Here is a 26,391-nt window from a genome sequence, read left to right as displayed (position 1 = left end):
ACTTGAGGCTTTTCTAACCCTATCACAAAATTTTATTAAAAAAATTAGTCTTACAACCTTTTAATAACTTATTTATTGTCAGCTTTTACTTTACAAATAAAAAGCTAATATTTAAACTCATGAATTTTTTTTAAAAAAAACATTGTTAATTTGTTCTTCTGGTATGGAAGGGAAGAAGCCAAACTTACAAAAATTTAAGCATCTTCAGTTGTTGGCACAAGTCAGGTGGGATTCTCTTTATTCTGGTTCCAGTCAATGTGCTGAATTGCAAGAAGATAATGCAAATATATTAATGTATCATTCCACTGTCCCTGGGAGGAGCAGACCAATGCAGGGCACCAGAAACAGGGAGAACACTCCCCACTGAGAAGGACCATCAGAGACGACCCTGCAGGATGGTGACCACAACATCAGACCAGTGAGGGTCTCAGCGGCTGAAAGACCACGCAGGTTATAGGAGACTGGCTCACGAGAACCAGAATTCAAGAGGGTGGGCAGATTTCTGATTTATTGGCAGAGTACATACATGACATCACATACCACCCTGAGATTTTTTTCTGCAGGCGAGGCAGAATTACCATTTATTGGTAGTGCAAAAAAAAATACACAGTGTATGCATGTAAACAAAGAACTGTAAAGAGATAATGAATGTAAACAAACTGACTGTGCAATTCAGACAATAAAAACATTATCAAAGTGCATAAGAGTCCTTAAATAAGTCTCTGATTGAGTTTGCTGTTGAGCCTGATGGTGATGTGATGCGAGACTTTTGGCACCGATACCTATTTCCTGATGGCAGCAGGGAGAACAGAGCATGTGCTGGGTGGTGTGGATCCTTGATGATTGCTGCTGCTCTCCAATGGTAACATTCCCCATATATTTTCTCAATGGTGGGGTGGGGGGGGGTGGTTTCGACTGTGATGTCTTGGGCTCTGTCCACTACCTTTTGCAGGGTTTTACACTTGGGGATTTTGGGCCTGAAAGCCAAGCTGTCATCAATAAAAAGCATCCGGTTTCTGTCTTTTGTTTTACCACAAACATTATAGATGCATCTTGAAAGACAGGGAATGAATATGGAAGATCTTTATGGTGAATATTCTTGCCTGCATAGATCAACTTCATTTTTCATTGTTGGCATAGTTACAATGCAATGCTGTGACACTCCACAGGAGTTTACATAAATCTTAAATAGCTGGAAGTTGTCTGCCATGTCATGACATCACCCAGCAGTATATCACTGACCTCAAAGGAAAGATTCATCTTGTAAACATCTGGATGGTACTTGACCAAGCCCTCACCTTGATTCACCCTGCTACATTCTTGCCACAACTGTATTTAATATTTATAATACTGTGGCTCCAATTGATCTCAAGGCCTTTTTGCCAAGGTGACTCCACAAAGGCGCCTCAAGCAGTTACTTAACCTTGGATGCATTCTGAGGTCTATCCATGCACCCCATGGCTTTTTAGCAGTTGAATGCTAAACACACTATAAAGTAACATTCACAGTAACAGGACATTTGACCCACCATGTCTGTGCTGATCCATTTGTATTAATTCTATCTTCCAGCATTAGGCTGGTAGCATTTAATTCCTCTTAAATGTTGTGAGCAACTCTGCTTCCATATTCTAGATATTCGCCACTCTCGAGTAGAAAATATTATCCTTCAGATCTCATATAAATCTCTTAAACCTTAACCTAAATCTATAGTTTTATTCACCCTACTGTCAGTCTTATGTATATGCCTATTTCTGTGTGTTTCAAACATGTTTTCTCTTACAAGCCTAAGCTCTTCAACCTCTCCTCACAACTACAATTCTCTGTTCCAGGCAACCTCCTGGTGAATTGCCTCTGCACATCGCTATCCAATGCTATTACATCACATGATATTTGTGAGTCCAGATATAAAGTGTGTTCTCTTGAGCTGAGAGCTGATCTGCAATTAACTCTGGAGCTTGTGGCAATTCTCAGTGTTGATCTGACCTCCAATGCGCTCTGTATCGTGAATTCCATTCCTGCACATCGATTCATAAATATAACCAATCCACAAGAAGCAACTTATGGGTTGCACTCTTCTGAACTACTGGCGAAGGGCACGTTTCAGACCATTGAAAAGATTGGGATAATATTCTCAAATATTCTGATGTTTAAAATATTTTATGGATCCATAACTGTGTTCAATTATACTTTGATAATCATTTATAATCGAGATTCAGAGATCAGAACATGCCACTTATAACTATTCTTTTTCCTTTACTTCAGTTTTTATGGCACGGTTGGCCTAGTGGTTAGCACAACGCCTTTACAGTGTCAGCGATCATGACTCGACTGGGGTTCGAGTCCTGCACTGTCTGTAAGTTTGCATGTTCTCTTTATTTCTGTGTGGGTTTTCTCTGGATGGGGGGAGGGGAGGATCTGATTTCCACCAACCGTTTAAAATGTATCGGGGAGGGTGTAGGTTAATGGGATGTGATTTGGGAGGCATAGACCTGTGGGCCGAAATGGCCTGTTACCGTGCAACATGTCAAAATTAAATTAAACAATCCTAAGCAAATAAAGAAAGCCCAGCCCATTTTCAGATATTTTAGAGCAATTTGAATTGCTTTAGTGCCTCAAATGCTGGGGTTGATTATGAAAAATATGAAATTGTACTCACAGAGACTGGAGTTCGGAGAGATTCTGGAAAGCAGCAATTCCCACAGACAAGATTGGATTATCATACAAGTGTCTGAAAAATAACAAACTGGTCAGCTAACAGGAGAGAAACTTGGAACAAAATATAAAAATGCCAAGAATCTGAGAGGGTAAAATTCTACTTACATGGTTCGAAGCAAAGGATTCCCACTGAAAGCTTTGTCTGGAATTACTGCAATGTTGTTGCTATGGAAGCCACTGGACCAAGTAAAATACTGATCAGTTTTAAGCTCATTAAAGTTAAAACAAAATAGAATATCACTCATTTTTCAGTCTAATTTCCACCTGATGAAATTTCAAAATCTATTTAGCCAAACATCAAACAAAAGAAATAAGTAAATTAAATACAAAATTAGCCATTTTATTTACTCAGCATTTGATTTATTTTCTACTCTAAAAGTCACCAAAGCTTGCTCTTGTTACCAGTTACAAAAAAGATGCAAGTGCAAGATATGGACAAGGTTATGGGGAGAAGGCGAGACAGTGGGGGTGAATGGGAAAATGGACCAGCTCATGATTAAATGGCGGGGCAAATTTGATGGGCTGAACAGCCTATTTCTGCTTTAAGTCGTATGGTCTTATAGAAACCCATGACATTAGGGAAATTGTGTTCACAGGGACTGAAGACGGGTGGTTGCAGAGAAGACAGGAGAAATTGGTCTTTTTCTGACTGGAAGAGTGCAATTTGTGGCGTGACCCAAGGATTAGTTCTTAGCCTCCAATTATTTAAGATTTATTAATGACTTGGAGGAGGATAGATATTGCACTGACATAAAAAAAGCTATGAGGGCATGTCACACGAGGATAATTTGACTCTGCAACTCGAAGTTTGAATGTGAATCAAAAAATCATGGCAATTAGAGTTTAATGTGGGAGAGTGTGAAGTTATGTACTTTGGTAAGAGAAATCAAAAAGTTAAGTGGAAAATAAGTGCAGAAGAGTGAAATACAAAATGGTCTAAGGTGTTTTTATGCACACAATCGTAAAAAAGTTGGCAGGCAGTTGCAGCAAATAAATATGTTTGCAAATAGTGATGTGGCCTTCATTTTGCAAGGGGACTGTAGTTTAGGGAGATATTGTTACAATTGTACAGGCCACACCTGGAGTCGTGCATGCAATTTTGGGCTCCTCATTTAAAAAAATATTCTGGGACTGGAGGCTGTCCAAAGGAGATCCATTATACTAAGTTCTGTGATCATTGAGTTGTCCTAGAACAGGGGCAGCCAACTATTGCTCACGAGCCACATGCAGCTGACATGCATTGTGCAGCTTCCAGAAATATGTTGGCTGGAGGAGATACCAACACTCCTGAAACTGCCCCAGGACACTCCGAATCGCTGCAGCCAGACTTAAAAGTACAAATGTTCTTTTAAAGAACAAATGTTTTGTTCTTTTCCCTCCTCAAATATCCATTATCCAGGGTTCCCTAAACTTATCATCATTGCCTCTTACCCTGGTTGCAGCACATTAACTCTTGCGGTCTCAGCTAGAACACATCCCACTCATCAAATGGTGCTTTCTTTCCAGCATCTATTCCCAATCCACCTCTCCCAGGAACTGTCTTGCATTATTGAAATTTTCCCACTTCCCAATTTCAGGCCCTAACTTTAGGACCAACTTGTCCACCTTTAGCTTTGTTCATCACTTTTTGTAAATGATTGTAAATGCCTCACACTGAGGCAATCTCTGTCATTGGAAATTTAAAATCCATCCCAACAGTCCTATTGCTCTTGTACCTTTATTGTGAGCTGCCTAATATACCTGTTCTATTATTTCCTACTGGAAGGACCATAGTATAATCCAAAGTGATCAGCCTAACTTTCTAAATTCTACCCACATAGCTTCTTTGGCCATTACCATCAGGATATCCTCCTAACTATTGCCATAATGCGCACCTTAATAACACTGCACCCTCACCTGCCCAGGTTATGCCTGAACATCTAAACTCTTAACTGAGCTTCCAATCAGATTCTTCTGCAAATGCAACAATATAATAATCTCGCGTGCTGATCCATGCTCTCATCTTTGAGGCTCCTTCCAATGAAATAAATGCAGTTAAGTCTACTGGACCTCTCATGTTACTCTTCCCATCTCTGCCTCCTCTTCCTAATTAAATTACCTGTTCTATTACCTACGTCTGCCTCTCTACCTGCTGCACTATTATTCTATAACCCACTGTCACTCCCCCTCCACTGACTCACTCATTTAAAGCCTCTCAGTTAACACCTGCAAGGATACTCTCCTCACCCAGCTCAGATACACACCTCTGCTACAAAAGAGACACAATAATCGTAAAACCTGAAGCCCCCTTTTTAAGTATGGATCATTTGTCCCATTTCTCCATTTCTGTGTAACTAGCATGTAGCACAGGAAGTAATTCTGAGATTACAATCGGAGGTCATGCTTTTTAACTTTCTCACCAACTCCCCTTTCCAAGACACAATCTTATCTATGCCGCTAGCACCAATATGGACTTCTGGCTGCTCACCCCTTTTACAATGTTGTGTACTTGCTCCAGAATATCCTAGACCCCGGCACCAGGGAGAAAAATAAATTCAGGCTTTTTAACTCACAGTTCTTTGAGATGTGGAAGGGATTTAATGGCTTCTGGAAACTCCATTAAGTTGTTGTAGTTCAAGTCCCTAAGAAGTAAATACAGAAAATTTCACCAAGGTGAACTCACTGCCAAGTTCATATGCCTATTAAAGTTGAAAATCTGAGTGCTTTCAGCATTTTCATATTACAGTCAATACAAAATGAATGTGTTGTCCACAAATCAGTTCAAAGATGCTGCAATTATTGAAAATTCAGTGAAAAAATGTTGCTAAAATTCAATGAAAATTGCTTACTAGTTCAAAAATTAAATATTAGCATTTAATAAGTATTTTAACAATTTCAGTTTAAAACATTAGGCATTATGAAAAAAATCCAGTTTTTAAAACTCTTATCATGGCTACCCATTTCCTATAAATGACAAGATCCACAGATCATTAAAATCCAACAGTTAAAGAGAAACACACTGAAATGCTCTAGCAACTCAGCCAGTCTTTTCAGCATCTAAAGGAGACAAGGATATCCTGCTTCTGCCTTTCCTGATTTTTCCTTGAAGAAGGGCTCAGGCCTGAAACATCAGCAATGTATCTTTGTCTCCTATAGATGCTGAAAAGACCAGCTGAGTTCCTCCAGCATTTTGGTGTGTTTACTACAATCACAGTATCTGCAGCCTAGCGTGTTTCACCCAGTTAAGGAGAAACACCCAGCATAAGTGAAGTTGTTTCAGAAAATACTCAAATTTACTCAAAATTAAATGCTCCAGATAATCAATCTGCAGTTTGAGATCCTGGTTAATCACACAATTCCATTTGCTTGGCCAGAACATCAAAGGGAAAAATCTGTACTCACAGTGTCTCCAGATTGTCAAGCCCATCAAAAGAGTGGATGTCTATTGTGTCAATTTTATTATTGTGAAGATGTCTGAAGAGAAACGATCAAAAAATAGAAAAAGCAGAAAGGTCAGCATTAAAGAGCAAAATCATACTTTTACAACCTATCTGAAATAAGGTCAAATGTCATATAGTGTTTTAACTGTATCCCCAAAACTTCTCAATGAAACTTTTGCAATAAACAATTTGAAGTTCATAATAATTAAGCAAAAAACAAGCCTTCACATCAACATTGTTTAACAGGTTTAATGTATCTTATAGATTGAACTTCAAATAAATGGGGAAGGGGGTGAGGGAGGGAGGGAAGGGAGGGGGGAAAAAGGGGGAGAAAATGACACTGTATATATTTAAGAAGAAAAATGTCTTGGTCAATATGGTTTATAGTGTGAAAAATAAAAAAAATTAAAAAAACCAATTAGGTGTGAATTAGCATGGCAGTTAGCACAACGCTATTACAGTGCCAGCAATCTGGGTTCGGATACGGCACTGTCTGTAAGAAGTTTGTATGTTCTCCCTGTGTCTGTGTGAGTTTCGTCAGGGTGTTCTGGTTTCCTCCCACCATTCTAAATGTACAGGGTTGTAGGTTAATTCAGTTATTTGGGCGGCATGAGCTCGTGAGCTGGAAGGGCTCGTTAGTGTGCTCTATGTCTACAAAAAATACTTCAGAGGGCTTGGTTCAGAAAATTCTCATTTGGATAGAACTCCTGGCTCTTAGATTAGTTCTATGGGATTTGGAACCAGAGAAAAGGGAAAAGTCACCCAAGATCAGAGTCTCCAACAGTTTGTACTACTGTATTCTTAAGTTATTCAATATATCAAAGTTCAGCACAGAATAGCAAAGATCCAAGAAAGCAATTTTAAATGTACATCAGATAAAAACACCCACGTAGGAACAAATTCAGATTAAAATGCTTCAATTTAAGTAAAGCAGAAATGGGTAGGGGTTCTTTTAGAAACATTCTTCTGGAAAAGCTCAAAATGCAAACACAGGGAGAGTTCTTCCACTGAGACCTATATTTTTAAATATAATTTTAAAAAATTTACAGCATGGTAAAAGCCAATTCTGGCCCTTTAAAACTGTCCTGCCCAATTACACCCAAATTAAACTACAACTCCAAATGTTTTGGATGGTGGGAGGAAACCAGAGCACCCAGAGGAAACCCATGCAGACACAGGGAGAATGTACAAGGTCCTTACAGACAACACCATTCTCAACAATCACAACATCCAACTGCAGATTAAATAATTCCAAGAGTTGACATATCTGTCATAAATATCCCAAATATTGATGCTTTCAAAAAAATTGCCACGAAGTTGGGAACATTCATAGTTTATACCCATAGCCTCTTACCAACAATCAGAATAATATCCAAATTGAATTTTTTTTTAAACTTCTTGTACTTTTGGGCCTCCACAAGTTCATTAATATCCTAATTTTACAGCTGAGTTTGCTTAAAAATCTTACCCATTTATCAGTAGACTTTCATGATACTGAAAAATCTCTGCATATGGGAATGGCAGGAATCTTAACTTTTAGGATGAGATGACTGTTGTAGGCCTCATTAACTTTCCGCCAGTTCACCAAAGGCAATTCAGTTTTTTCAACAGTTTTTACAGCTTTTTGGCTTGTGCCAGGTGGCATATGCATGCAAAGCAGGGAAGAAATTTGCAGTGCCAGCACTGTCCATCACATCTCAGCAAAAGTTTTGAAATGAGAACATCAAGATTGATTTTGCAATTGGAAACTCGTCATGAGAATCTTCCAGGTTCTTAGAAACAGCATTATCTAAAATGGAGCTCCCCATTTCATATTCTTCAAAGAATGATGAAGATGGAAAACAGCTGTTATAAAGGAAACCAACATGATGAACTACTGATTACTTGGCATGCCACATATTTAACCTTGCCAAGTTGAGCCACCCCATTTGGTGGAATTTAAAAGCAATCATAATGCATTTGTTGTGAACAAATATACAAGTCAACAGTGGAAAAACTAGTGAAGGGACTCAAGGAACCTACTTAAACAAAAATCTTCAAGTTTTAGAGGTTTACAACATGAATCTGCCATACACATTCAAATCCATTATTCTGCTCCATAGTGATCTTCAATGTGTCCCAAAAAAATAATTACTGTATTAGATAACAAAGAAAAAAAAATCAAGGGAGTACAAAGTCACAATGCAATGTGAAGATTTAGTTATATTGAGTAATTTAAATGCGTACATCGAATTTACAAAATCATTCAAGCTCTCATATTAAATTTTTAAACTACTGTAAACTATTACCTTTATATTCACAAATGCATAGATCATTCTGCAGTTAATACATAGCTTTATCCAACATGCCAGATATAGTTTTAAAAGAGATTCAATTAGAGTGTGGCATAAAGCATCACACAATAAAATAACAAAATGATTCTACATCCTTCATTGGAAAAAAAGTTACATTTCAATTTTTTGAATGACACTATTTTTTTTTAAATAAGCTTCATAGATGTCTCATTTGGAATGTTGACACTTACAAGACCACTAGACTGGTGAGATTTGAAAAGGCAAGGTTGGGTACATGTGCAATTTTGTTTAATGCGAGGGTCAGGGCTTGCAGTGCAGGTAGCTTGCTCAGTTGATAAATAGGAACTTGAGTGAGGCTATTATCATCGAGCCAAAGGTGCCGCAATTGAATCAGACCCTCAAAACTGTCTTCAGGGACCGATGTGATATGGTTTGCATCCAAACGCCTGAGGACAAAAAACAAAACAGTAAGAAAACATGCTCAGCCTGGAGGTTGCAGCAAAGTCCAATTACCATAATACATTGGCATAATTCTTGTACAGAAAAGGAATGTCATCCCTGTTAACAATTTTTAAGCAAACTTATTCAATGCTTAAAAATACTTCATTTTTATGGTGTTTACTATCACCAGTTTCAAAGCTACACTGTAAACTTATCATTACATTTATAAATGAGGAAAGCTTTACAAAGGATCATGTATTCTGAGGTTCCAGCATTTATGTGGTGGTAGGAGGGTGCAAAGAATGGTAAAAATGACTTTGCAGTTTTTCATCCCTATTGAAGTAGTGTTTTTTTTTTCTCCGTGCCCCATTTAGCAAGTCACCAAATTGGCAGCAAGTGTGAGGAGACGGGATCCTTGGTTATTGTATGGGCAGAAGAGGCTGGTCCTAAACAGACCACTGCAGTTTGGGAGTATGAAGAGAAAGCTAGAAAAGGGCTGGAGGGATAGAGTGGTGTGGGGGGGGGGGGGGGGGATTTCATTTTTGAGAGGAAACAATTACAGTAAAGGATGTGATGGCAGGGGTAGGGACAAGAAGAAAAAAAAGTTTAGGCCACATGGAGGGCCTTTTAGAGCTGATAAAATAGAGGTGGAATAAATTTCTGACCCCTGGAAACCACGGAACATTATTTACATCTTCATCAAACACCAACATCCATGAGAGATCTGGATTCACTTCTCTTAATAAAGTGGCCATTTTTTCCACAAGAGGACTTTCAGGTAACATCAGCCTGCTGCCATAAACTTAGAAACAAGGACAATGACAAGGTTAGGGTTGCGTTTCTTATTATTTAAAATTGATGGCCTTTCTACATCTGTGGGCTGGGAGGATAAGAATACTTCCTCTATGTATTCATACCAACTACTAGGTGGACTCCTTTTGCCTCAGTGGTTTTCATTTTATATGCCACTCAAACTTCTTGCAAAATACAGTACAATAGTGTTATGTTTGCAAGATTCTAATGCAATTGAACACAACTTTTTTTCATCATGCCTAAACATTGTTTGCATCACAAGACATGCCACAATTTATCAGTGATAATTTAATAAATAATCATGCACAGAGCCTGTCATCCAAAAATTATGGTAAAGAGCTAAAAATAGAGAAGGAAAATCAACAAGATACCCATTAATTGTCACTGGACATGTCAAGTATGCAATGGTCAACAAGTGTATTCAGTTACGGTCAACTTATTGGTAGCCTACAAGCATGGCAATAATGCTTTGAGGACACAAGGGCTAATGGAAATCAGAGATTTCAAAATGAAAATATTAACATCTCTGCAGGTTAAAAGAATATCAAATAGTTAACCAGGCTCATAGGAAAATCTTTACAAAGTAATTGTCTCAATGTTCACCAACAAGATAAAGTATGCTACAAACCAAGAACAAACAATAGTCAAATAAACTATTTGATAATGCTAATTCTAAGTTACACAACTGCCTTGCTGACTGAATTCCCTCCAATGCCTTGAAGGTCATAGATATTATTTCCACTGCCTGGAATGAAGCTGGCAAAGATGTTCCAACAAAAACTTGACCACCACCCCATAGAAACTAAAATGATTTTACTGAATGCAGGGATTCATTCCACTTTGTCAGAACAAAAGATACATCATCAGTCTACACACTCTCCCACAGTAAAGCCCAGCTAATTCAGAATTTCTGATTCACTGATGTCAGAATTAGTCAAGTAAATAAAACGGTGGGGTGGAAGTTGGCAGTGAAGTTGATGAAGTGGAGCTGTGCACAGGTATAAGAACCAGGACTGTTCTGTCAAGTGCTTGTACTCTTGTCCATGATTCCCAGTCAACTTAATTCATTCCCTATTCCCACACATAATTATCTGTCCTTAACCATAGTGAGGCTATGAGGAAGAATGGATCATATTCCACCTGGATAGCCTGAAACCCAGCATGATCATTGAAATTTTCAATTTCACAAAATCTCAGCCACAACCCCATCTGGTTTCACTTTCCAATTTCCCATTTCAAATTTATTGTCATCTGATTGTACAAGTACAATTAGACAAAACAACATTCTCTAGTCCTCGGTGCAAAACATGCAGACACACAACCAGACGTAATACACACAGACAAACGATATATGTGCAGGACAAGTATTTCATCTATACAAATAAATTGTTTCATGAATATGAGAGTCTCAGATTCAGCATTCCCACTGCCATTGGGAAGAAGCTGTTTGTTCCTCAGCCTGGTGGTGCTGGTTCTGATATGCTTGTATATCTCTTCCCTTATTTGAAAGGTGCTTTGTGCAGGGTGGAAGGAGTCCTCAAAGATTGTGTACCCTCTTCAGACAACAATCCTATTATATCACATCACTGGGGACTGGGCGGGTGGGAGAGAGACACCAGTGATCTTCTCTGCCACTCTTATGGTCCTGTGGATTGTCTTCCGATCCATTTCTCTGCAGTAACCGTACCACACTGTGATGCAGCTGGCCGGGACACTCTCAATAGAGCTCCTACGGAAGGTGACATAATGGTGGCCATTAGTCTTGCCCACTTCAGTCTTCTCAGGAATTGCAGTCACTGTTATACCTTCCTAACAAGTGAAGCAATGTTAAATTTAAATTTTAAATTTAGATATACAACATGTTAACAGGCCAATTCAGCCCATGAGACCGTGCCGCCCAATTTACACCCAATTGACCTACACCTCCAGTATGTTTAGAATGGTGGAAGGAAACCAGAGCCTCCAGGGAAAACCTAGACAGATACGGTGAGAACACACAAACTGCTTAGAGACAGCGCAGGATTTGAACCCCGGTCCAGATCATTGGTGCCATAAAGGCATCGTGCTAACCACTATGCCAATCGTGCCGCACTATTTGAGTGTCCACGATAGGTCGCTAGTCAAGTGAACTCCAAGGAACTTGGTGCTCTCCACTCTCTATACTACAGAGTTGTTGATGTTTAGTAGTCATTTCTGGTCCTCCTGAAGTCCACAATCTTCGCCTTCGTCTTGTTCAAGTTGAGTCTGACGTTGTTACTCTTGCACCATTTCACAAGATTTTCAACCTCTTCTCTATGGTGTGACTCATCAGTGTTGCTAATGAGGCCAACTACTGTGGTGCCGTCTGCAAACTTGATTACACTGTTAAAGCTCCACCTCAAAAATTTGGACATGTGAGAAAGTAAAATTTTTCTGGAATGAATTGAATCTAAAATTAAATCAATTAACAAAAAGTAAAATATCTACAGATCCAAACATTTTTCTATTAAATAATATAAATGACACAGTTAAAATTAGACAGATCTCAAAAACAATTTATTCTGATTGCTTTGGCAGCAGTAAAAAAAATGGATAGTGACAACTTGGAAAATGGAAGCATCTTTGAAAATACAGCACTGATACATGGAAATAGCTGTATTCCATTATAAAAAAATACCTATAATTCAAGAGATAATTTTGGACAATTTAAAAAAACTGGCAACCATAGATAAAGTCCATTGGCGATTGCCAGACTTAAACCTCCAACTCTTAATGGGATAGTATAAAGTATGTTACTGAATATTATATATAATATTATTTTTCAAGTCCATAAAAATTGGATAATAACCAGAGGACATCTTTTTTTAAAATTTGGGATTAATTTTGGGGGGAAGAGAGGGAGAAAGGATGGGGAGAAAATGGAAAATGTCACTAAAAAAAATGTGTGTATATATATATATATATATAAAAATTTATGTCACCAAATGAGAGGAAGGACATAAACAAAATCGAGAGAGTGCAGTGAAGGTTCACGAGAATGTTGACAGGATGTCAGGGTTTGAGTGACAGAGAAAGGTTGAGCAGCCTGGGGCTTTTTTCTCTGGAGCGTAGAAGATTGAGGGGGGGGATTTGATGGAGGTGTTCAAGATTTTAAAAGGGACAGAGAGAGTCGATGTGGATAGGCTTTTTCAATTAAGAATGGGGGATATTCAAACCAGAGGCCATGGTTTGAGATTGCAGGGGGAAAATTTCTTCACGCAAAGGGTGGTTGGGATGTGGAATAAGCTTCCAACAGAGGTGGTTGAAGCAAGGACGTTATTTACATTTAAGGAAAGAATGGATAATTACATGGAGGGGAGAGGATTGGAGGGGTATGGACCAGGTGCAGGTCAGTGGGACGAGGAGGGTGGGGAATTTGTTCCGGCATGGACTAGTAGGGCCAAACTGGCCTGTTCTGTGCTGTATATGGTGATAAAGCGTATAGTTTTGAATTATTGTGACTTAATAAATAAAAGAAAAACACTGTTGAAGTTGGATCTGGCGATGCAGTTAGGAGTCAGTAGCACGAACAGGAGCAGGAACAGGTCATGTTTTTTTTTAAACTTTATTTATTTGAAAGATCATTAGTAATAATACAGCATACATTCCATAAAGACAATTTTATATAAGCATATATATATATATATATGTGTGTGTGTGTATATATGTGTATATATATATATATAATATATATATATATATATGTATAAATAAAATTTTTTAAAAAACAGAAAAAAAAGTCCCCACCCACCCTGCCTCCCACCTCATCAGCCAGCTCTCTGAAGGAGAGCCAAAAATATACAAACAGAAACTAAGAATATATAATAAATCAAAATACATCTAAATGCATATATTTGAAATATGGTAACCACTTATTAACAAAAAAAGAATAATTATCATGCAGATTATGTGTAATTTTTTCCATAACAATACGAGCTTTCAATTCATTATGCCATCACATTATATTAATCACCATGTTATCTTTCCATGTACTTGCTACACATTTTTGAGCTACAGACAATGCTAAGCATACAAATGCAATTTGAAATTTGTCCAACCCTAATCCCTTTAAAGGAATCATATAACCCATTAAAAAAAAATAAATGGATCTAGTGGTAACTTTATGTCATATAATTTTTCCAAAGTTAACCTAATTTCTTGCCAAAATGGTTGTACATAAACACAGGACCAAACAGCATGTAAAAACAGTTCCAGTACATACACCTCATCTAAGTCCGAATTACTAAAACCATTTTTTTTCAATTTCTCTGGGGTTAAATACAACTGATATAGAAAGTTATAATTAACCATTCCTACCGCACATTCGTCAATTTAGTAACACTGTCATGACACATATCTACCCATAGTCTTCAGGAAAAACAAAGGCTAAATCATTTTCCCATTTAAGCTTTGACTTCTCCCATTCCGGTTTATCCATATTGTCTTGTAATATTTGGTACATAACAGAAATATAACCCTTTTTTGGTATAGAAGAAATCAAGACTCGAATTCCGTCAATACAGGTAAAATCATCTCTCTACCATACATATCTTTCACCATAGCTCAAAGTTGATAATAAACAAAGAATTTTTAGCAATATCAAAACGCTCTTTCAATTGATTAAAAGAAACTGTCTTTCTACAAAACAATCCTGTAACATCTTTATACCCTTAGAGTCCCAACTCTTTAAATGATTATTAAACATTGAAAAAGGAATAAGCTGATTGTTATATAATGGGGTTAAAATTGACAATTTACCTTTTGATCCTAAAATCTTATTTTTTTTAGTCCATACCTTTAATAGATGTTTTAATATCGGCATATTATATTCCCGCAACAAATTTACATTTCATCGAAATATAAATTGAGGCACCTCAACTTCAGAAATACAAGCCATCTCAACTTTAGCCCAACTCGGGAGTTGGTCCAAATCCATCAGTCTACTAATAAATTTCAACTGGGCTGCTTCATAATAATTTTGAAAATTGAGTAATTGAAGCCCACCTAACGCATACTTCCAAGTAAGTTTATATAATGTTACCCGCAGTAATTTACCTTTCCATAAAAATTCTCTCATAGCTTTATTTAAATCCTGAAAAAAATCCCTTTGAAAGAGAACACGGTATTGATTGAAATAAATATTGAATTAGAGGAATAATATTCATCTTAATACAATTAACTCGACCAATTAAAGTTAACGGAAGATCTTTCCACTTAATTAAATCTGCTTTAATCTTTTTTAATAAAGGAACGTAATTTAATTTGTATAAAGACTGATAATCAACATTGACAATTATTGCTAAATATTTAATTTTTTCAGACCATTTCAATTTAATAATATTTTAATATTCTGAATAATCTCCTTCTCCAACTGGCAAAATTTCACTCTTATCCCAATAACCTTGTATCCAGATAAAGTTCCATATTGTAATAAACATTCCCGCAAATGTGGCAAAGATTGCTCTAGATTTGTCAAATATATCAAAACATCATCTGCAAATAGATTAATCTTATACTCTTCATCCATAACTCTCATCCCTCTTATCTGTTCATTATGTCTTATTGTTTGAGCTAACAGTTTAATAGTCAATGCAAACAGGGCTGGTGACAATGGACACCCTTGTCGGGTCGAACATGTCAATTTAAATGGTAATGAAACCTGACCATTTGTCACCACCCTGGCAATCGGGTTTGTATATAAAGCTTTAACCCAACCAATAAAAAAAAGGGCCAAATTTAAACTTTTCCAACACCTTAAATAAAAAATCCAATTCAACCCTGTCAAAAGGTTGGGCTGCTGTCGATATGCATTGACCAAAGTAATTAATCGAAGAATATTATCTGAAGCATTTCTATTCTTAATAAAACCTGTTTGATCAATACGTATTAATTAAGGTAAATACTTGGCAAGTCAATTTGCTAACACTTTCGCTATGATTTTATAATCTACGTTCAGTAAAGAAATAGATCTATACGAAGACACTTTCAACAAGTCTCTATCTTTTTGCGAAATCACAGTAATTAAAGTGCTAGAACAAGATTACGGCAACTCATGCTCTTCAGTTACTTGTTGTAATACCTCCTCAAACACAAAAGATAAATCTTCATAAAATGTTTTATAAAATTCCACAGGAAATCTGTCGTCCCATGGTGACTTCCCATCTGGCATCTCCAACATAGCTTCCTTAATCTCAAATTCTGTAAAGGGAGCTTCCAATTCCATAACATCCTTCTCTTCCAATGCTGGTAACGTTAATTTAGATAAGTAAGATTCAATACAACCACTATCCTGCTTCCCCTCAGAAGTATACATTTTTTTGTAAAATAAATAAAACTGGTCATTGATTTCCTGAGGTTTATAAATAACTGTTGATTTCTTTTTAACAGCATTAATAGTCCAAGAAACCTATTCCGTCTTTAACTGCCACGCTAGTACTTTATGTGCCCTCTCACCCAACTCATAATAATGTTGCTTAGATCGATTAATTAAACACTCAAATTGATGTTTGCAATGTATTATAACGTGATTTCAAATTAGCCAGCCACTTTTTTAAAATCTTCTGTTACATCTTTCTGAAATTCCTTCTCCAATTCAGCAATTTACTTCTCCAGTTCCAAACTCTCTGCCATATACTGTTTCTTAACTTTAGTAGTATAACTCATAATCTGCCCTCTTAAATAAGCTTTTAATGCATCTCATAATACAAAGTGGCTATCTACAGAATTAGCATTCTCAGTCAAAAACAAAGTAATCTGTTCCTTAACAAAAGTAACAAATTCTGTTTTTTTTCAACAACATTGTATTAAATCTCCATCTATAAGATGAACATACCACTTCTGAACTTACACCATATCATCAGATGCAAGGATCGACAATGAGATAGACAACAGACTCGCCAAGGCAAATAGCGCCTTTGGAAGACTACACAAAAGAGTCTGGAAAAACAACCAACTGAAAAACCTCGCAAAGATAAGCGTATACAAAGCCGTTGTCATACCCACACTCCTGTTCGGCTCCGAATCATGGGTCCTCTACCGGCATCACCTACGGCTCCTAGAACGCTTCCACCAGCGTTGTCTCCGCTCCATCCTCAACATCCATTGGAGCGCTTTCATCCCTAACGTCGAAGTACTCGAGATGGCAGAGGTCGACAGCATCGAGTCCATGCTGCTGAAGATCCAGCTGCGCTGGGTGGGTCACGTCTCCAGAATGGAGGACCATCGCCTTCCCAAGATCGTGTTATATGGCGAGCTCTCCACTGGCCACCGTGACAGAGGTGCACCAAAGAAAAGGTACAAGGACTGCCTAAAGAAATCTCTTGGTGCCTGCCACATTGACCACCGCCAGTGGGCTGATATTGCCTCAAACCGTGCATCTTGGCGCCTCACAGTTTGGCGGGCAGCAACCTCCTTTGAAGAAGACCGCAGAGCCCACCTCACTGACAAAAGGCAAAGGAGGAAAAACATAACACCCAACCCCAACCAACCATTTTTCCCCTGCAGCCGCTGCAACTGTGTCTGCCTGTCCCGCATCGGACTTGTCAGCCACAAATGAGCCTGCAGCTGACGTGGACTTTTACCCCCTCCATAAATCTTCGTTCGCGAAGCCAAGCCAAAGAAGAAGAAGATAAGATGAACATACCACTTCTGAACTTACACAAAAGAAAAATAATAAAGAATGATCCAATATAACCCTTCTTTTATATTCCGCCTGTAATATTCTTCCTTGTAAATGTGCTGATACTAAAAAAAAACTATTCTAGAAAATGAATCATGTCGGGATGAATAAAAAGAGAAATCCTTTTCCGTAGGATTGACCCTTCTCCAAATATCCACCAAATTTAAGTCCTTCATCAAGGCCCCAAATTGTGTCGCCATCTTTGATTTCTTTATACTTTTTGGAGATCTATCCAGTAAAGGATCCAAAACACAATTAAAATCTCCCCCAACTATGATATTTTCATTAGCTTGATATAACAACAAAAAATCAGAAATAAAATGCTCATCATCCACATTAGGTGCATAAACATTGAGCAAAGTCCAAGAACAAGTCATGGTTGAGGAAGAACACCTCAATGATTCGGCACAATCCAGTTTTCTGTACTTGAGATCAAGCTTAATAACTTCAATTAATTATTCTACTTCACCCACTTAGAATCCCAGGGCCATTAACTTTTTTTTAAAAATTGTTCATTGACATTTTTTTTTGCTTTGCACCATCACTGCTTTTGTAATTTAATCTTTCCACTCATTACTGGTTCCCTTTCTTTCAGTCTGCCTAAGCCAAGTATTTCCAGCATTTTCTGATTTTATTTGTGTCAACTTGCTTCAAGTATTATTATTGGAACTGTCTACATTTGATATACAAACTGGATTGCAGCCAAAGATTCTTGATTAATGACTGATGATTAAGTTTACAAAATTACTTGTCCGATGATCGTTTACCTGTCAGCTGTTTACAGCAGCACTCATCTGAGACTTGTAATAACTGAGAAAGCTAACAGCCCAGACAAGCTCTGTATTTCCAAATCAATGTTTCTCTGCTAATGGATGTTTAAATCAGTGACAAAAATAAATAGTTAGCACTCTTCCAACATTCAAAGAGGGGAGAAAATATGGGACACAGAATGTCATATTACCGCGCTGGACAGGAAAGAGCAACCGAGCTTAATCCCATTTTCTAGTATTTAATCTGTAACTGTGCATGTCAGCAAACCAAATACATATTTTAAAAAATCCATGGACATAATGAGCATTTTTGCCTCTAATACCTGTTCAAGTAACAAGTTAAACCACCCTGCCCCGCCGCCACCCCCCCCCACCCCACTTCAACCCCTTGGCAAAAATAGTCTTTCCATATCTCCCCTTTAAACAAGTTACCACTGATTTGCATACCTTTTAACTGGACTGCTGAGGAAAACGTACCTTTTTTATTATTAATTCAACCTAGACAAGCTCACTAATTTGAATTTTTTTCAAAAAAAAGTGAAAACCTCATTTAACTTTGCCTTTCTCTGCTCAAAGGAAAATAACCATAAATGTTCTTCAACCTTTCCTCACAATTATAAATTTAACCTTCTGCATCTGATCCAGTAAATGTGATAGCTGTATATAAATTCATTTACAAACTCCCTCCTCTAATATTCATTGATGCCCAAGTGAATAACAAAAAAGCCTTCGTAACCAATTTATTAGCCTGGTTTCATTTATGATCTCTGGACATTAAGTCAGAATTGTACGGTACAGAATCAAGCACTGCAACCCACCAAATCAAGCAAACCTTCATGGCTGACCACATTAATAATTTCCTTGTACAAAGTATGTATCTTTCAATGTATTGCTTATTCAATTGGTTATCTAAATGTCTCTTAAACATTAAGATCATGTCTTATTCCACCACTTCCTCTGGCATAGAGTTTCAGATATTAATTATGTATTTTGTTTAAAAAAACTTTCCCCTCAAATACCTTTCAAAACTCCTTCCTCTCAAGATCTGCAATCTAATTATATTGAATACAGTTACCTTTGTACTGCCAGCCAGTTTATATGTAAAAATGCATTTCAAATTCACACCTCAATACTCAAATACCTTTGCAGCTTTTTAATAAAACAAGCAGCAAGTACTGTTCACTTCACAGTAGATATAACTAATATTCTGTTATTTCAAGTTCACAAATATATTGCAGAAGTTGTTAGTTTCATAAAGAAGTGTTCATACAAATGTATTACAGACCATCACGTTAATCGGGGCGCCACGGTTGGTGTAGTGGTTAGTGCAACACTTTTACAGCAGGATTGAATTCCACGCTATCTGTAAGGAGTTTGTACATTCTCCCCGTGTCCGAGTGGGTTTTCGCCGGGGGCTCCAGTTTCCTCCCACCATTCAAAACGTACCAGGGGTGTAGGTTAATTGGGTGTTTTAGAGCAGCACAGACTCATGGGCCGAAATGGTCTATTACTGTGCTGTATATCGAAATTTAAAATGTAAAATTTTTTAGTTTTTAACAAGGGTTACATAATATAGTTGAAACCTGTACTTTTAATAAGTACTACAGCATGCAAGCATGCCAATTGAGTGAAATAAACTCCACCTGGTTTCTTTTCGCTAATCTTCAAGGTAAAACTAAGTATCGAAAAGTTATCAAACCCAGCCACTTGTAATGAAAAAAAAGGATTGATTTACACTTTAAACAAAATCTCCCTCAAATTGAATAAAAAAGAAATTCTTTAAAAAGATGGGAAACCATAATTATCCCAGAAATAATTTTGAGTGTGTTAAAAAAAAAGTCATAAACAGTCAATGGAAAGTATCTGCACTCTCCTCCAATCTCGAAAAATTTTTCTACACTAATACCTTGAAAGCTCCAGATTGGGAACTTCTCCTTTTCAAACAAATGCTACTGTCAGGTGTATGTTCAAAGAGGATTTCTGATTTCCCAATAAATGTAATGTCATTAAACTGGCTCAAAAGCAAATCATAGTAAATGGCCCTGACAGAAAACACTGCTCAACTTTTAAAGTATTTTTTCTACAGAGTGCTAAATAAAGACAAAACATGACAAGTACAAGCTAAATAAAATATAAATTAACAATACTCCTTTAAATCATTCATGTAAGAAATGTAAACTTCATACTTTTCAGGTCACATACTTTACAGAGGAACAAATATAGTTTAATTTATCTTAAAACTCAGTTATATGAATAAAAAATGTTTAATGTTAAACTACAGTACAACTCCAATGATCTGAAATCGGATTCTCCAAAATCCGAAATTATCCAAAAAAAATTTAATTATTTGCTGTTGCTGCTCAGTTGTTTAAAAAAAAAGACCAGTTCTCCGACCATTTTGGATAATCGGAGTTGTGCTGTATTTACAGTCCCATCAACATCACTTAAAGCAAATTATGCTTGACAGCAGCAGAAAAATTACAACAGAATGCCGATGATAATGACACTGAATTAGAATAATTTCTAGATTTCCCTAATACATTTTATCTATGTAAGAAAAACAAACTGCTGTCTGATTCACAGAGGAATAATAGTGATTAATAGATTGTTTCATAATCACTGCAGCAGCAAAATGTATGTCAGTACTTACAGTGATTGCAGTGTAGAAAGTCCTTTTAGTGCTTCACTTGGTACAGTTTTCAACTGATTGTTCTGAAGCATTCTATGAGAGAACAGCAGACCACTCAATTTTCCAATGCATCACAATTAATAAAGTGTAAAAACAAAATTATTTACTAATGTGCATTCACATTCACTCTCTAATCATATTATTTGCAGTGACCCTATTTGACTATAATTGGATGTGCATTTGCCAATAAAGGGACAGGAAACAAAGACACCAAAGTCAAAATTACAATCAATAATCTTTAATAACAAGCTTCCATGGATCCCACTTTTTATATAAAATTCAACTTCAGGATCGGTCCTCAGAGCAAAAGAAGCTGGAACTAATAATTGAGATTGTGTAGTCCCAGAAATGATGTAATCTGGCCAAATGGGGAGAACAAGTCCATCCTTGGCTGTGAAAGGGAGCAATTTCAAAATTTGCAGATGATAGCAAACTCAATGTTGTAATCAGTACAGAGGGTGTGTAACCAACTGGTGAAATTGATAGTCAACACGAGTACAATTTAATACAGAGAATGTATTCACTTTTTGCATCAAATCTCTGATGACTCTTCCAAACTCTTCCACTTAAGTCTTCCCCAACCCTACTCCAGAGGCCCCTCAGAGGCCTGCATATTTAGCCAAATTAATAATGACTGCAAATGGCAACCCATCAGAAATTTGATGCTAGACAAAATTCTCCACACAAATTCTTAAAAAATATCAAAACCACACTTCTTTGTTGGTATAAAGATAGAAAATATTGAAAATATTCTGTGTTCAGGCTCTGTCCTTTTTAACCAGAAAATACAAAAGAAAATGGAGATAGCAAAGAAAAAAAGGAGGTTTATAAATTTTTTATATATATATATAAAAAGGAAAAAAGAAAAAGAACCCCCTCCCTTCCCCTCTCAGCCAGGTCTCTTTAGGACACCCAAAAAGAAAACTAAAATATAAACTAAAAAAAATCTAATCAAAGTAAATTTAAATGTAAATATCCTGAATATAAAGACCACTTTTTAAGAAAAAAAATAATTATCATGTAAAACATACGTAATTTTTTCCATTACCAAACAAGTTTTCATCTCATTATGCCATCTGTTAATATCAATCACATTAGCATTTTTCCATGTACTTGCTATACATTTTTTTGCTACAGATAAAGCTAAATATATAAAAGCAATCTGAAATTTATCTAGTCGCAAATCTTTCAAAGGTTTCAACTTACCCAACAAAAATATTGTCGAGTCTAAAAATATTTTAATTTTATACAAATGTTCCAAAAACAATTGAATTGCTTTCCAAAAAGATTGTATATGTACACATAACCAAGCTGCATGAAAAAAGGTCCAACTGAATTACCACATCTAAAACAAGAGTCTGATTCACTAAAGCCATATTTTTAAAAAAAACTTTTCAGGTGTTAAATACAATTGTAAATAAATACAATTACAAAAAATTGTAATTAACCATTGCATAACGAACATTTATCAATCTAGTAACATGATCATGACAGATATCTAACCAGTCATTCTCAGAAAAAATAAAATTAATATCCTTTTCCCCATTTAATCTTAGATCTATCCCATCCCTTTTTTTCCCATACTCTCCTGTAGTATTTCGTACATCAATGAAATATATCCCTTCTTCGGTACAGACACAAGAAAAAATTCAAACTTAGTCAATTTAGGTAAAGTCATATTTCGACCAAATATTTGTTTTACTAAAGATCGAAGAAGATAATAAATGAATAAAGAATTCTCATTAAAACCAAAATCTTCTCTCATTTGATTAAAGGATAAAAATTTACCTTCTTTAAAACAATCCCCCAGATTTTTTATACCTTTAGATTTCCAATGTAATAAACATTGATTATGCATTGAAAAAGGAATAAGTTGATTAATATATAATGGTGTTAAGGTCAATAATTTACCCTTAGAACCTTTTGTTCTATTTTTGTTTTCATCCATAACTTCATTAGATGTTTCAGTATGGGCACATTATATTGTTGTAATAAATTTAAATTCCACGGAAACAGAAATTGATGTATTTCAAATTCAGAAATATTCGCCATTTCAATTTTAGCCCAACTAGGGGGCCGATCCAAATCCATTAAAGAACTAATAAATTTAAATTGTGCTGCCTCATAATCCTCCTAATGCTTATTTCCAAGTTAATTTATTCAAAGCAACTCTTGGAAATTTACCCTTCCATAAAAATTCTCTAACCATTTTATTTAAATCTCGGAAAAAATTAAGTAAACATGGAATTGACTGAAACAAATATTGTATATGTGGAAAGATATTCATTTTAATTGTATTTATTCTTCCAATTAAATTTATAGGAAGATCCTTCCACTTAATCAAATCAGTTTTGATCTTTTTCATTAATGATACATAATTTAATTTATATGAAGATTGATAATCAACATCCACATTTATACCCAAACATTTAATTCAATCAGTCCACTTCAAATTGATAATATTCTTATAAACTGAATAATCTCCTTCACCTATCGGTAAAATTTCACTTTTTTCCCAATTAACTTTATATCCAGATAAAGATCCATGTTGTATTAAACACTCCTTCAAGTGTAAAAGTGACTGAGCTGGGTTTGTTAAATACACCAATACATCATCAGCAAATAAATTAATTTTATACTCATCTAAAACTCTCATACCTTGCTAATGCAAACAAAGATGGAGACAAAGGACAACCTTGTCGAGCTGAACGAGTTAATTTAAAAGATTCCAAGATCTGACCATTTGTCAATACCCTGGCTATTGGTTTATTATATAAAGCTTTAATCCAACCAATAAAAGAAGGACCAAACTTAAATTTCTCTAAAACTTTAAATAAAAAGTTCCACTCAACTCTATCAAAAGCCTTTTCTGCATCGAGAGATATCACCATCAGATGGTCAGGGCATTGTCGATATTTATTAATCAAACTAATCACTCAAAGAATATTATCTGAAGCATATCTATTCTTTATGAAACCTGTTTGATCAACATGTATCAATTTAGGTAAAAATTTAGCCAATCGATTCGCTAATACTTTGGCTATTATTTTATAGTCTACATTCAACAAAGAAATTGGTCTATAAGAAGACACCTTTAACGGATCTCTATCCTTCTTAGGAATTACAATAATTAAGGCACGAGAGCATGATTCAGGTAGATCATAATGTTCATTAATCTGTCGTATCACATCTCCAAACACTGTAGATGAATCATCATAAAATACCTTATAAATTTCAACCGAAAACCCGTCATCACCAGGTGATTTTCCATTCGGCATTTCCAACATAGCCGATTTAATTTCTAAATCAGTAAAAGGAGCCTCCAGCTCCAATATATCTTCTCCTAATACCATAATTTCAACACCGATAAAAAGGAGTCAATCAATCTGCTCTCCTGTTTTTCCTCAGAAGTATATAATTTCTTATAAAATGAATGAAACTCATCATTAATCTCACGAGGTTTGTTAGTAATAGTCGAATTTTGTCTGACTGTATTAATAACCCTTGATACCTGTTCTTTCTTTAACTGCCATGCAAGTACCTTATGGGCTTTCTCACCCCATTCATAATACCGTTGTTTGGATCTATTAATCAAGCACTCAAATTTTTATTGTTCACAATATGCATCTTTTTTCCACTGTATGTAATAACCTTGTTGAATGATTAAATAAAGTTGTGAAATAAAAAGAAAAAAAAGGAGGCGAGGTGAATACCCAATAGAAAGCCCAATGTGGAAAGGCAGAAATTATTAAATTACAAAACTGTTAATAGTGAAAGTTGAAAGCAACTGAATAGTAAATACAGGTGAGCTGGTTTAAAATGAGGATAAATTTTCCAGCATCATAAAAATTGATTTATTTCTTTTATTTTAATTTTAGAGAAAGCTTATCAAAGTGAATTATTAGCACAGTTTCCCTTGCCACAGATGCACTCTTGAGCATATTGCCAGCACCCACAGTATTTTGCTTTTCTACTACATAGAACTTTATTAGATACTTTTACTTTTTTGAGTTAAAACTCATGAAAAATTCAAACTAATATACAATTTACAACTACTTGGAACAGTTCTAAAATTAAAAAAAAATTGTTTTGCCAATCAACACTGCAAAACAGAAATAAAATGCACAAACAAAATTGAAGCTATTTGTAGATGCTATTTTTGGATTTGAATATCAAATTTCAAGAAAATAAAAATACTATTATTTGTAAGTGAGGGACTGGCATTGCATTTTAAATACAAGTATTTCAGTATCATCAGGTATGCCCACATTTAAAATTTTAGTTGTCTGTCTAGAATCAAGCAGTCAATCAAATCCAGTTATAGAGACTGAAAGTCAGTAACAAATCCTTTGTCAAAAATATCCTAAACTACTGTAAATTTGTTATTGCTTCCTCTTCAATTATTTACTACACAGAGTTTTTATATTAAGCCAAGCCTTAATGGTTAATTGCCCTCTTATTGCTGCAACCTCTTTCAGCTCTACTGTTTTGCCAAGTAATAGCTGAAAGGATATTCATTGACTCACAACTTCATACAAATTATCCAAATATTGGAAAAAATCATGAGTACACAAGACCTTTCACGAACCAAAGTATTTTACAGCCAATGCTGCTTTAAAAAAATATAGCTGTACCAACGAGTGCAAATGTTCAAGTACAAAAGATTTTAGTTTAATAAACATAATAAAGTATCGAGAATAAAACCAAAAGTCTGCCCACAAAACAACCTCTCTCACTGCATCTTAAGAGTTACATTGAAACTGCTTTTGGACTTTTTTTGGATGTATGTTTTTGTTTTTGGAATAGCAAGAGGGAACGGGAAAATGTGTCTGATTGATGATCTAGGTCAGGGGTGTCAAACTCAAATTCACGGAGGGCCAAAATTAAAAACTTGGACTGAGTTGAGGGCCGAACTAAATATTTATTGAAAATTTTCAACAACATCTGCATGTTTTCTCTTCTTTCAACATATGTAATGTTAAACTTTAGGATATAACTTTGGGAGAATAATGTTACAGGTCAGGAGTAGGTAGCTCAAGTTCACCCTTTGCTTGACCTGAGGGAAACCTATTTGGTCCCTATGGAGATGTAGTCAGCATTCACAGGCTGTGTCCATTTTGGCCTGCATCAGGACTCAGCATTTCCTGCTCACTCCTCAGGCTCTAGGCCTCTATTCACCCTCGACCCACCATCCCTCTACCTGACCAGTCCTTTACCCAACCTCTATTCACCCCTCACTCCACTCACTCTGCCTCTACCCACCCCATCCTATACACGCCCCTCTACTGCCTCTCCCCTCAACCTGTTCCTCCCTCTACCCGTCTCTCACCCTCTAATCACCCCTCCCCTACTCGCCCTGCCTCTCCCCTTTGACCTCTTCCCTATCCACCCCTCCTTCTACTCATCCCTCCCTCTAACTACCCCTCGCACCACCATAACTTCCCCTGCCCATTACTCCTCACCTACACCCTCCGCCCACCCCTGCTTACCCACCCACTCAGGCCCAGCGCACTGCCGATCAGCCTTTGCGGACAGCCACCATCTCTCTCTTCAC

At 36.3% G+C, this 26,391-nt stretch overlaps 1 protein-coding gene across 4 annotated transcripts in view; it reads right to left on the bottom strand.

Moving 5' to 3' along the window:
- Nucleotides 1–26,391, bottom strand: part of lgr4 (leucine-rich repeat containing G protein-coupled receptor 4) — a 106,830-nt gene that overhangs the window by 31,155 nt on the left and 49,284 nt on the right. For all 4 annotated transcript variants that reach the window (XM_069905252.1, XM_069905242.1, XM_069905257.1 and 1 more), the window contains 7 exons: nt 20,799–20,870; nt 8,659–8,874; nt 6,097–6,168; nt 5,268–5,336; nt 2,821–2,892; nt 2,657–2,728; nt 189–260 (listed from right to left, as the gene is read on the bottom strand). In XM_069905252.1, the coding sequence (XP_069761353.1) occupies nt 189–260; nt 2,657–2,728; nt 2,821–2,892; nt 5,268–5,336; nt 6,097–6,168; nt 8,659–8,874; nt 20,799–20,870 (645 nt within the window). The remainder of the gene's footprint in view (nt 1–188; nt 261–2,656; nt 2,729–2,820; nt 2,893–5,267; nt 5,337–6,096; nt 6,169–8,658; nt 8,875–20,798; nt 20,871–26,391) is intronic.

This window comes from Narcine bancroftii, chromosome 1 (genome assembly GCF_036971445.1).
Source record: "Narcine bancroftii isolate sNarBan1 chromosome 1, sNarBan1.hap1, whole genome shotgun sequence".
NCBI lineage: Eukaryota > Metazoa > Chordata > Chondrichthyes > Torpediniformes > Narcinidae > Narcine > Narcine bancroftii.
This window is presented reverse-complemented; position numbering and strand designations above follow the sequence as displayed.